At 40.5% G+C, this 12,625-nt stretch overlaps 2 protein-coding genes across 3 annotated transcripts in view; one reads left to right on the top strand and one right to left on the bottom strand.

Annotated features, from left to right (window-relative positions):
* NEK1 (NIMA related kinase 1) overlaps positions 1–6,636 on the bottom strand; it is a 38,689-nt gene extending 32,053 nt beyond the window's left edge. The window contains exons 1-7 of the mRNA XM_053459833.1: positions 6,362–6,636; positions 2,408–2,504; positions 1,174–1,271; positions 989–1,072; positions 758–825; positions 589–675; positions 407–461 (exon numbers count right to left, since the gene is read on the bottom strand). Coding sequence (XP_053315808.1) covers positions 407–461; positions 589–675; positions 758–825; positions 989–1,072; positions 1,174–1,271; positions 2,408–2,504; positions 6,362–6,478 — 606 coding nt within the window. The 5' untranslated portion in view covers positions 6,479–6,636. The remainder of the gene's footprint in view (positions 1–406; positions 462–588; positions 676–757; positions 826–988; positions 1,073–1,173; positions 1,272–2,407; positions 2,505–6,361) is intronic.
* A 3,363-nt stretch (positions 6,637–9,999) lies between these two features.
* Positions 10,000–12,625, top strand: part of CLCN3 (chloride voltage-gated channel 3) — a 29,675-nt gene continuing 27,049 nt past the window's right edge. The window contains exon 1 of one of the 2 annotated variants that reach the window (XM_053459874.1): positions 10,000–10,139. The gene's annotated coding sequence lies outside the window, so the exon portion shown is untranslated. The remainder of the gene's footprint in view (positions 10,140–12,625) is intronic. The other variant, XM_053459857.1, reaches the window with a different exon arrangement.

Genomic DNA, 12,625 nt, shown 5'->3' with positions numbered 1-12,625 from the left:
CGCAATAATCTCTCTCATATTATTTATATATATATATATATATATATATATATATATACACACACACACACACACATATATAAATATACATATACACACATATATACATATACAAACATATACAAACACACACACACACCGTTGGATCAATTACCAAGCAGAAATCCAGGGCCGGCTTTGAGGCAGCTTTAATGATCACAAAAGGATGCTGTATGCACAGTGTGCCACTCAAACTTCAACATTCAGCCACCCAAACTTCAACATTCAGTCACCTAAACTTCATCATCCGAACCAGAGATTAAAATTGTAAAGTGGATACGGCCAGTTAATGGTAGATATCCATTTCAAGGTAAAACCGAACAGTAGAAATAAAGGGTGGCTTAATTTAATTATGAACTTAACTCACTGCATGTTTGAGGGTGCACATTTCATACAGGACACATCCCAGAGCCCAAATGTCACTAAAAGAAGAAGAAGAAAAAAAAAACACCTAAGGTAAACCAACAAAGGGCAAAAGCATGCGTTCTGTTATTTTCTCCATGAGACGGTGTAACTCTCGGTTTCAGACATGCATCATGTCGCACAAACCTCTTGTTGTTATACGGTCTGTTCTCGCAGATCTCAGGAGACAGGTAGTATGGTGTCCCTATGCAAGTACGAGCCAGCTCGACCGTGCTAGATAGAAAGAGAGATACTTTATACCTCCACACCAGCACATCGGTTCCTCACACCAAGACATCGGAGATCAAGGCCTCACCTGTTTAATACCCGAGCTATCCCAAAGTCTCCCAGCTGGATTGTCCCACTCTTTGTCAAAAAGATGTTCTACATTTGGGAACACAGAAGTACAATGGATTTTTGAGAAATATTTTTTTTTTCTAGGCCGATAAAGTACCCACCAAAAAATAAACACCCAAGCCAAAAATAATACGCATTAAGCTTGGCCCACATGGATACGTATATCTATAGACTGCCATAGGTACGTTACCTGCGACTTTATATCCCTGTGCAGAATTTTTCTGTCGTGAACATGTTTTAAGGCCAAACACAGCTGAACAAACCAGTCCAGGATCTAGGTGGAAGAAAAGATTATAAATAGCTCTGGATAACTGGCATTGCGACCAAATTTGCTATTATTGTAGTACGGCACAGATGGCGATGAGATGAATTTACCTGATCTTCAGAAAATAAAACTCCTTTTTGGGCATTTATCCTTTTAAAGAGATCCCCTCCTTCACAATAATCCATCACAATGTACAGACAGCCACTTTCTGGAAAAGAAAAAACACAAAAGCTTGCACGTTTCTTCCACCAATTCAGGGTTTTACTGTCCCTGCGCAGTCTTCCCTCCCGCGACAATTGCCATCAATGCTATACAGACCTAAACATTAAGTAATATAAACCAGATTTAGAAAGATCCAAAACACTACAAGTTTGTACCAATAATAGTTTTTAAGAGATCAAAGGAAACAAAATATGTATTAATTTAATTAAAATACCAATTGTATTAATAGACTCAGAATACAAAGAAATGGTCAAAAATATTGTGGAGTTTTCTTTTGTTAAAACCGTCATAATTTTAGGTGGCTGAATAGAAGTGATTTCTATGTGTTGCAGCTCTGTTATCTTATCACAATCTACTAGACAAACAACATGACTCCTTATCATACGGGCTGTGGTAAACAATAGAATGGCTTAGTCTTAACCAGCCAGCCTGACTAATAAAAGCCTATGGAGGAAGGGACTACTTAGCCTTATCATATAGAATGAGTTGTCACCCACAATACTATGTTTGACAACAATGGCAGCCTCCAAGTCTTCAGATAAAGAAAGTTTATTGGCGCAAAAATGAAATAAAACCATGTTTTCTGTCGATGCTAACCTAACATTACTGTATATAGCACCATATTTTATGCTCAAGGAAGAAAATATTTCAAAGGGACTTTCCTCCCTTAGAATCGGACCAGACATCTTATGGTGGTGATGAGAGGGTCCGAACGCGAGTACCTCCCTACTTATTAATATTTATTTTTGGTTAAAGCATGAAGAGGATATTAGGGTGGTTTTCCTTGATCTCGGACACTCTGGTAGGCTGATCCCTTTAAGCCAAACATCTCTGGCACAACTATTGAACTCGATAAACTGGAAGGTCTAAACAGTTTTATTAAATATAATTAGTTATGATAAATGATGGCGGATGGAGTTTATATATAATAATAATCATGTTAGTAAAACATGTGCTGTCGTTAAATGGCTACACACTGTATTCTATTGAAATACTGGCTGGATTGCAGAGAACCTATTAAATACGTATTATTTCAGAATATCGAGCTTGGGATAGACATAGGAAAGGTGCGACCCTTTACATGAAATGAGTTCCTGTAAAAACAATCAATCGAGTTCTAACCTTCAAACGATTCCTTGTACTGGACAATATTGGGGTGCTTCATGTTTGCCAGAACAGCAACTTCTCTCCTTGATTCCGCTCTTTCTTTGTTGGACATCTTAAAACAAAAACAAAAAAAACCCCAGAAATACGTCAAGTTTCCCTGCGAATTGTTGAACGAGCCAATTTCTTTATGTGTAGAAACTGTATAGATTAAGAGGTAAGGACAAAAAAGAAACAGAAATGTCCTCGAACAGCCTTGAAGGGTAATCATTTTTAAGCTCAGTTGATCTATAGGTAACATTGTAATTGTCTTGTCTTATTTAAAAGCTTAGATAAGGCTCAAGATGCCACAATTTTCCAGATATTTTGTTACGGTTGTGTGAAAAAGTATTGGTCCCGTCTGATTATCTGCATTGTACTAATAACTTTCCAATTCCAAAATAGACTTCAACCCGTACCGAACCGTGATCATGGGCAAGGAAACAAGACAACTGCAGTTTAAACACGCAGGGATCAGCAACTGTGACATCTCATAACTTATATATTTTTAATATAAGAATACATCACACCCAACACATGTTTATATGAATAAAAGTATTTTTTAAATAAAAAAAAAGGGCTGACGGGGTTTGTAGCCCGCAGAAGCTTATCATCCTCTGCCACAATGTTGTTCAATTTTCCATATGATTGTAAGGGATATGTACCAACACAAATTCAACCAGATTTAACATAAAACTTTTTTTTTTTTTTTTTTTTTTTATATCTTGAATAATAAATAAAGACACCAACAACTTCAAATTGCTGTGGTCTTATTTGGCTTACAATGTATCATTAACAAATTACTTACATAAACTGAAACTTTGTAACCGTAAAAGCGCTCCTTGGCTACTATACTTAACCATTTAAAGACTATCCGCCCTAAAGCCAGGACAGTCAAAATACAACTGGTTCACCCTCTTCTCTCTCTCTCTCTTTTTATATATGTGTGTGTGTGTGTGTGTGTGTGTGTGTGTGTGTGTGTGTGTGTGTGTGTGTGTGTGTGTGTGTGTGTGTGTGTGTGTGTGTGTGTGTGTGTGTGTGTATATATATATATATATATAGCAACCTTAACCCCAATAACCAGACGCTCAATGGAGGTCAGTGCAGACAGTTAGCTGTTCGTCGCAGGTAAGAAAACACCACCTCAACAGGTTCTATTTATAGGGTGAATTCCCGCCCTTTGCGCAGCTTGAGGCACCCACGAGCGCAAGGCAGGAAAACTAAGCGGCGCGAGATACCCTCGAGCGCAAAAAGCTCAGCAAACTAAGAGGCGCGAGCATAGCTAGAAGCTACTTTCCCCTTTTTTTTTTTTTATGTAACTCCTGACCTAACCTGTTCTACCTAACCTGATCTTTACATGTCCCCACAACCACATGCAGCCCTGACTGCTAAATTGAGTCAGGGCTTTCCAGTTTGGTAAAGTAGAGGCCATCTGAAGTGATGCCCTTGCAAGAATCCAAAAGCTTTCCTGAAACATCCCAAGCCCTCCGCAAACCCCCATTCTAAAGCATTATAGTATAGTAGGTTGAAAAAAAGACTTAAGTCCATCAAGTTCAACCTTTCACACATACCTAGTTCTAAAGCTGATCCAAAAGAAGGCAAAAACAAAACCCCTACTTGGGGCAAATACCAATTATCTCACAACAGGGGGGAAAATTCCTTCTTGATTCCATAGCGGCAATCAGATTACTCCCTGGATCAACTTTCTAATACGACTGTCCGTTTAGCAGTTGTAGCCCTTTATGTTTTGCTTTTCCAGAAAAGCATCCAGACCTTTCTTAAAAATATCCACAGAGTTAGATAATACAACACCCTTAGGCAGAGACTTCCATATTCTTATTACTGTGAAGAACCCTTTCCTATGCTGATGCTGAAATCTCCTTTCCTCAAGTCTCATCCGATGACCCCGTTGTCTTTTGTAGAGACCTCTTTGTGAATAGATCACTAGAGAGCGGTTTATACTGACAAAGCGAGGTCCTTGCAAGAATCCTAAGGGTATTTAACCTCATTTGGACTTTGCTAGATCTGCAAGCATGTTCACTAGTTCATATTTTGTATTATTATGTATGTTTTCCTGTATATGTAATAAATATGTATGTTGGGGACACTGTTTCTTTTTTGGCTGAATGTTTATCTTGGGAAAGAACATTTCTTTATATTAATCCCCTCCCCTTCTCACCTCCTACGCCTGTAACCCCGCCCCTTTTCCAAACTAAAAACCTCTTCTCTTATGTATCTCTCTCCATCCCCTCTTGTAGCTTTCCTGAAACACCCAAGACCTCTGCAAAGCTCCACATAAAACCATGAAAGCCGTGCCCTCAAAAGCCTTCCATTCCAGCCGGAAACTTTGTATAAAAGTACCATAAGGCTAGATGATAATCTTACGGGCAGGATCTCAACTCCTGGCGTGTCTGTATGCATGAATGTATATTTGTCATGTATGCGTTAACTGCCCTAACTAAATTGTACAGCGCTGCGTAATTTCTTGGCCCTTGATAAAGGTAATAATAATATATGAGGCTATAATGGCAAAATATATTGGGGTGTTTTTCTATGTTTCCATCATTATACCAACAGACGGGACAATGCCTTAGCTAGAAATCATAAAGATCTGACCTCAGCCGGCATCTCCTAGGAAGGTCACGTCTACCCCTAGCTCGGTGACATGGCTTTCATATTAAATATGCATCAGTTTAGCAAGTACACCAAAAAAGCCTGGAATATATTTTAAAGATGTTGAGGGTGTTTTGCTCCCTATGGACTGATGCTGCGGGCTGCGAGAGAATGCACCCGCATTTACCAGCCAAAAGGAAACACTTACTAGCCCACACAAAGGAATGTATTTGGGAAGAGCCCACCTTCATCCGCCTTAGAAAGGATAATAGATTTTAAAACATACGTAGAAAACATTTTTTTAATTAGTTCAATAAAATTCTGTATCCTGGTGTCCTGCGTGTTGTGGCTGCCATCTTGCTGCCTCGCCTTATTTGCGATGATAAGGAGAAACTACCTCATGCTATAGAAATAGGATATAGATATATATGTCTGAATGTGAAAACAATACACTTGTATGGGCTGATGACAGGGGGCTCATGGGAACAGGAAAAATAAAATCGCATTAGATCCCTTGGCTATACTTCACGTGGAGCTGGCCCTGTATAATGCATGATTCAATGTGTGAGGAGACTGTAGACAGACTTAGCTATGCATTATGCAGCCAGGCGCTTCCTGCATGCAGAGGACTGGAGTTGGACATTCATAACCTATAGTGATATCACAGAGCTGAACACAACTCCCCATTTAGTAGACAGACCCCTGCACTTGTATGGAGCCGAAGCTGAGGCCAAGGTTATCTCAGTTCTTGCCGGCTGGATTTATACCCGCTATATTTTAAAAAAAAATCAGCGTAGGAAGGCTGTTCAACCATCTCGAGCAATGTACCTCATCTCTACGCTACGAGCAGTGCCAAAAGACATTAATAAACATTTCTGTTCCTTGAGCTGATGGGAAAAAGTCAATAATTGTGATTTCTTAAGCCTCCTTATACAGAAAGCACGTGATGTCACTAGGGTGTAGCCCGACTGATTGCAGCACCATGTAACTTATTGCCATGTGGAGCTGGAAGCATACACTATATATATATATATATATATATATATATATATATATATATATATATATATATATACGATACATTATATATACATATATACACACATTATATATATATGTGTGTGTATGTATACATGTATTGTATTATAGAGAGAGAGAGAGAGAGAGAGAGAGAGAGAGAGAGAGAGAGAGAGAGAGAGAATGTATCCTTCCAGCTCCACATGAACACGGTTATATATATATATATATATATATATATAAATATATATATATATATATACATATATAATATCTGACTGTGCGCATGTAAGCCTGACTAACCTTAGAGATGCCGATCTCCTTGATAACGTACTGCTTGCCATCTTCCTTGGATTTCACCAGAATGGCCTTTCCGAAGGAGCCCTCCCCGATCTTGCTTACTTTCTCGTACTTGTTCATGGCTGTTCCTCCCCTACGGCATGACTGTCACTACGGGCCGGCGAGCGGAACTCTCAGTGGGCGACACACGGCCCTCTCTGTCTCTATCTCTCGCAGCGCTCGGCCAGCCCGCTGTCTGATGTTAGCGGTTGCTGGGCAGCGGGCCGCCGGCGTCCGTCGCACACAGTGACGTCATTGATCCGGCACATCTTTCTGTAGCTAAAGGGAATCAGTGTATCATTTCTGCTGCGTGAAGCATTAGCGGCCATTTTTAGTATGGTTTCAAAGGAATGCGTCATTGGGAATGGAATTGGGGCTTCAGCTTTGTTTTTCTAAAAAACGATTGTGGTGATTATTTACTTGGATGCTCTACTTATAAAACTGTATTATACTTTGTCAAAATGATTTTTTTTTACGTCTGCTTTATTTTATATTAGGGCAAAAAGCGAATGACATCATTAGCATGAGAAACAATAAGTATTTCATATATATTTGTATTAAAAAATTTCAAATATTTGTGTTCTGGTGCAAACATTAAAACATGGCGTTTTCAGGATAACAACCAATTGGAACCCATCACATAAACCACATTTCCAGCTTAGCAACCTTTAGGTGTAAATGAAGTTCATGGACACAAGAAGGCATAGTTTATGGGGACTGTCCCTAAAAAAAACCCTCAATCATATGCACACGTAGCTGCTTTATATGGAACATACATGCTTTATACATGTAAGTGCCTGCAGGGACAGGGCCCTTAATTCCTCTTGTATCTGTATGTCAATTGCTATATTGTACTTGTCGTTATCTGTATCATTTTCTTCTTTGCACAGCGCTGCGGAATCTGTATGCGCTTCATAAATAAAGTATAATAATAATAATACAGTGATGTGTAGTGAATGTATATAAACCCTCCCAAGTCTAAATGGGAGATTCCACAGAAGGTTGTGGAGAATAACAAGGCTAAGAGCCTGTGGGACTTCCAGATCCAGCAGGTACTGGCCAATCAACCTGACGTCGTCGTATTGGTAGACAAGGACCAGAAGACAGCGGTCGTGATAGGTGTAGAAGTGCCAAGTGACAGCAACATCAGGAAGAAAGAGTACGAGATGTTGGACGAGTACCAGGGCCTGAAAGAAGAACTAGAGAAGATGTGGAATGTGAAGACCAAAGTGGTCCCAGTGGCCTCTGGTAGAGGAGCTAAGGTTGAGGAAACCCCTTAGGGTTTATATATATATATATATATATATATATGTATATCTAAGCGGTTTCTACTTCCTATTTTCTGCATCAAGGAAGCTTATAAAAGCTGTTACGCGAGAAGCCCATCAAGAAGGAGGTCAATTGCATGCTGGGATACATCAAGTGCCAGCACCAGACCAGACCTGGAAATGGAAGTTTTACCTGTAAATATCATCAAACAGCAGTGTCACTGCCTTACGATGAAATAATAATGTAGCATATAAATTCATTTCTAGAACATCTTTATAACGTTATATTATGATTACGTGATATGTAAAGTGATGCGCTTTTACCACCCACTGATAGGGTATCTGCCATAGGCTTACTTCCCAGGGCACCCTGGTCTGGAGGGACTGTCCATCAGCCATCACTGATCACTGGATAGCAGCTTTCTCAATTTCTACATCCCCCGGCTTCTTTACTGCCAGGTGGGAAAGTGTAACTGGCAATATTTTCAAGGCTTGACTCCAGTAACGGCAAAGTGCGGTCCAACTGAAGGGTCAATAGACCATGCCTATTAGTTAGCTTTAATAATTATTTCTAGCTGTCCAGCAGAACAAATCTATGTCACACGTCAAGAGAATCTGTCATTTTCTAAGATATTACGTTTTACCTCCAATTACACCAAATGCAATGATGTTTACAAATCAACAGCAATGAGTCATTATTAAATCCTTGATCTTAACGAGTTGTGACAATTCCCAAGGTTTCCAAACTAATTGCATTCATTGTAGAAAGAAAACGAGCAGCTGTCGGTAGTATTAATTGATACATTTAATGCTAAAAGTACAACAACAACTTTCTCGGTGCTAGCTGGGCACAGTGTCCGTACTTGGCCCGCACACCGGACTGGGCAGGTGGCCTCTGGTGGAGGGATATGAAACCTTTACATGGGATCTCAGGGAAATAATGCTTTTTCTTCTTGTGACCAAGATAACAAAGAGAGCCGTCTGTGACGTCATCAGAACACATCTCTGTTTGACGTGCCAGGTGCAGGATAATGAGCACTGGTTACAAGCTGGTTAAAGGGACAACCATATGTACTTTATTGCAAAATCTCGCCTCTTTGCCAACCCCCCCCCCAGCTATATGTCATGGAGGAGATGTGTTCGGCTGAGTATATGTCAATTACCCCTAGTCAGCAGGTGGCCACTCTTAAATCATTAAAGGCATCTCTATAGCTCTTTACCCATAATTGCCCCCACCAAAGTATTAGCTTATAGTAACCACTGTAGAAGAGGGGGTAATAATAAATAGTCCATGTACCGTATAATCTCTGATTTTAGGCAGTGTCAATATTTATTAAAAATAAGTGCATACTTGGATTAAAAGTGACCAGAGGCATGCCACCCTCAGCTTCAGAGCGTGGCATGGAGGCCACGTGGCTGCTGCAATGTTGGTATGTTACAATAGCGCCATAAAACAATCCATCGTAGACTGCAACAATTGATTACGATACGCTGCAGAAAATAGGCAAGCGCAGTGTGTTTGTTCTGGTGGCCACTTTTAGCCCTTCGAGGCTGGTATCAAAATATTATTTATTGATTTATATAGCACCATCATACTCTGCAGCGCTGTACAATGAGTAAGCAGGTCATAACAAGTAGCGCATCACATAACTTGGACTTAAATAAACCTGTCAGAATGGCACTGCTCGAATGAGCTTATAACAAATCCCGTGATCCCGTAAAGCCTGTATACATTTCAGGCTGTTTTGGGTGAACGGGGCGGCCGTGGTGTCCTGTCCTGAAACATGTAAAATGAAATCCCCAATGTGAGCCCCTGTAGATCTCACATACGATGTGTGTACAAATATATGTACACACACACACATATATATATATATATATATATATATATATATACATACGTATTTAATAGTGTTTAATTAAAAACAGTTTGTATATTATTTGTCATTTACTAAACTATAATATAAAGCTTAAAATTAACTGACTTTGTCAGTATAATTTAACTTTTTATGTCAATCAAAACAACTTTTTTTTAATGTCAAACACTATGTTTAGGATAATGTAATCACAGCAGAGATGCCGAACAGCCAGACTGACAGCTATGGCCGTAACACTCGTGATAATGCGCTAGTGTGTGCTAGTCAGACGTGACAGTCAGCTGCTCATAATAATGGGTCCTTCCCTAGCAACGCCCCCTACTCCCTAGCAACAGCTTCAGCACCTACCCGGAAGCAGTCCCCGGATGCGCGCCTCCTCCGCCAGCAGGTAGGCAACAGCCCTCACTTTCGTAATATATTTTCAAAGTGAGGCTGCGCCCTCCAGTAAACCCAAGCGATTTTCTAGCGTAGTACGGGTCTGCTGAGCGGAGCTGCCATTATACCCCTCCTCTGCCGCCTAGTGCCCCAAGAGAGGAGGGGGAGGATGCAGAGTCGCCTCCCCGGGGATCAAGCCGTGCGTCGGGCCACTCGGGACAGGTAGGAGGAAATGCTGGGGCCTGGATAATGCCTGGGATGTACTGCATGCCATGAGGGATGTTTGTACACAAGATGGGGGAGGGGGGGTATGGGAGATGGAGTTGGGAGGAGAATTTTAGCTTCTGTCCCTCCTCCATCCACTTGTCACCCCGTGTCTAGAGAGGAGCAGGTGGTCGCAGCCTACTCATGGCTTGTATATTTTCTTTGCGTGTTATCGTCATAATATAAATAACTTATTCTACAGGGAGTGTAATTCAGTGCTACAGCAAATAACATATCTGGGGCTTATTCACTAAATGGAGATTTCAACTCCTTGACTTGATTATGTACCCCCCCCCATTTAAATATAAATTGGTTTAATTTAGATTCCCAGGTTTTGTATTTGATGTACCCAGACATTATACATTTATTTCATTTGAAACCGTAGAAACATAGTAAAATACATTTTAGTTTCAGCAATTTTCTGAAAATTTATTTTACATGGTAGGTGCCACCGATGAATCAGTTAATGCTCAACAACATCCTCTGATTACAGGCATACCCCACATACATATATTATAAAGGGCCACATCCATCTCTTACATAGCACCCGACAGGGGGTAATATTTTTAATATTTTGGGGTTTATGGGTTTGGGGGTAGTGGATGTGGGGTTATAATGGTAATGTTAGGGCAGTTGGCTGTAAGGGGCTTCTTTTCCAGTCCGTACATCCCAGGTACAAGGGAATATTCAATTGTACAAGATGTTTTGTTTTTTTTTGACACACACCATATTGTCTACAAGAATAACGAAAAATATAACTTTAGCCGTTTCTGTAATATTTGGCACGGACTTGTCTTCATCGCACTATTAAGCATTCCGCGTCGCAATTCTTTTCTGAGCGCTACGTCTGTGACATCCATTGCTGATCCTCGCATATTGTCAGGGATCAGACTTTTTCGTGCATGCTGACCCGCTGATCACACTACAGATCAGCTGGCAGCATCTGTAGTTGGCACTGTAAGGGTTAAATGTGAAAGGTGCTAATAATGCACTAACCAGGTAACTAAGGCAGTGGTAAAGCACCTGCTGGATTGTGTTTGGCTGCGCGTGGCCATTGAACACTAGCAATTCGTTAAAGCGCTGTGAAAAAAGTATTTGCCTCCTTCCTGATTTCTTCTATTGTTGCATTTTTGTCATATATGAATGTTTTAGATCTTCTAATTGATAAATATGAATTTACAGGTCCCGGTATATGTCACTGTCAGACACCAGAATATGTGTTCAGCAGCGTCTCCCGAGTACAGTGACATGCATGGGTTTGTCAGGTAGTTTGGAAGCTAAAAAGCCACATTTGGGACGTGTGCATTTTTCAAATTGGAAATTTAAAGTGTGGTCACCCCCCTCTGTGTTAATTGGGACATGGCCAATTAAACTTACCCCCATCAAATCATCCATTTTTTTTGAAAATATGCCAGTATTTTAATTCTTTCCATGCGAGAATTCTTTGTGAAGATACAGCGCTGATTTTAGGACTTGCTCATAAAAATAAACATGTGTAATTTGGACTTTTTTTCAGTGGAGAATTATTTTTACATGTTAGCGTTTTTTTTTTTTTGTTTTTTTTGTGTATTTTACTAATGACATTGTGATTAGAAAGCTGGGCTCCATTGACTTGCATGGTTGGATGCAGTACCTGTATTCACTTGCAAGGGCAGAGCCAGTGTTCTCAGGAGGGTCTGGAGAATAAAGTCATGACTTGCTTGGCACGTCAATTTTGTTACACCCCCAGTCATGATTACTGCCAGCTCATTTCAATTTAGACATCAATTAAATAGAACCTGTCTTGCAAAGTGAAAACGGGTCCCGAAAGGCATCACATGATGCTGCGGTCTAAACAAATTCAAGAACATTTGGGAAACGGTCGTTGACCTCTATCAGCCTGGAAAGGGTTGCAAAGCCATTTTTAAAGCAACAGTAAGGAATCTTCCCATGAGTCGCTGTCCTACCAAAACTCCTCACAAAAGAACCCAGACCAACATGTGAAGAACTGCAGGCCTCACCTGCCTCACATTTGCCAAAAATTACACTTTGAGGATAATATTCTGTGGACTGATGAGTCAAAAGTGTAAGACGTGGGTCTTGTTACATCTGGTGTAAAGCCAATACATTCCTCAATAAGATCAGACCAACAGTCAACAAAATTGTGGTAGTGCGGTGGTCTGGTTCCTTTTCTGCTTCAGGACCTGGGAGACTTGGAAACCATCAGAAAACCCAGAAGGAGAAGGCCTGTCTGGCAGTCGGTTTGTGACCTGGTGCTCCAGCCCAGTTGGGTTATCCAGCAGGACAATGATCCGAAGCAAACGAGCAAGTCTCCCTCTCAATGGTTTTGAAGTGGCCGAGTCACAGAGATGCCGTGGCATGAACTTAAAACTGCAGTTTATCCTTGAAAACCCTCCAGTGTGGCTGAATTAAAACAATCCTGCCAAGAAAGAGCAGCCAACCTT

This window comes from Spea bombifrons, chromosome 1 (genome assembly GCF_027358695.1).
Source record: "Spea bombifrons isolate aSpeBom1 chromosome 1, aSpeBom1.2.pri, whole genome shotgun sequence".
Classification (NCBI taxonomy): Eukaryota; Metazoa; Chordata; class Amphibia; order Anura; family Pelobatidae; genus Spea; species Spea bombifrons.
Note: the sequence above shows the minus strand (reverse complement) of the source record. Positions and strands in the feature narration are given on the sequence as shown.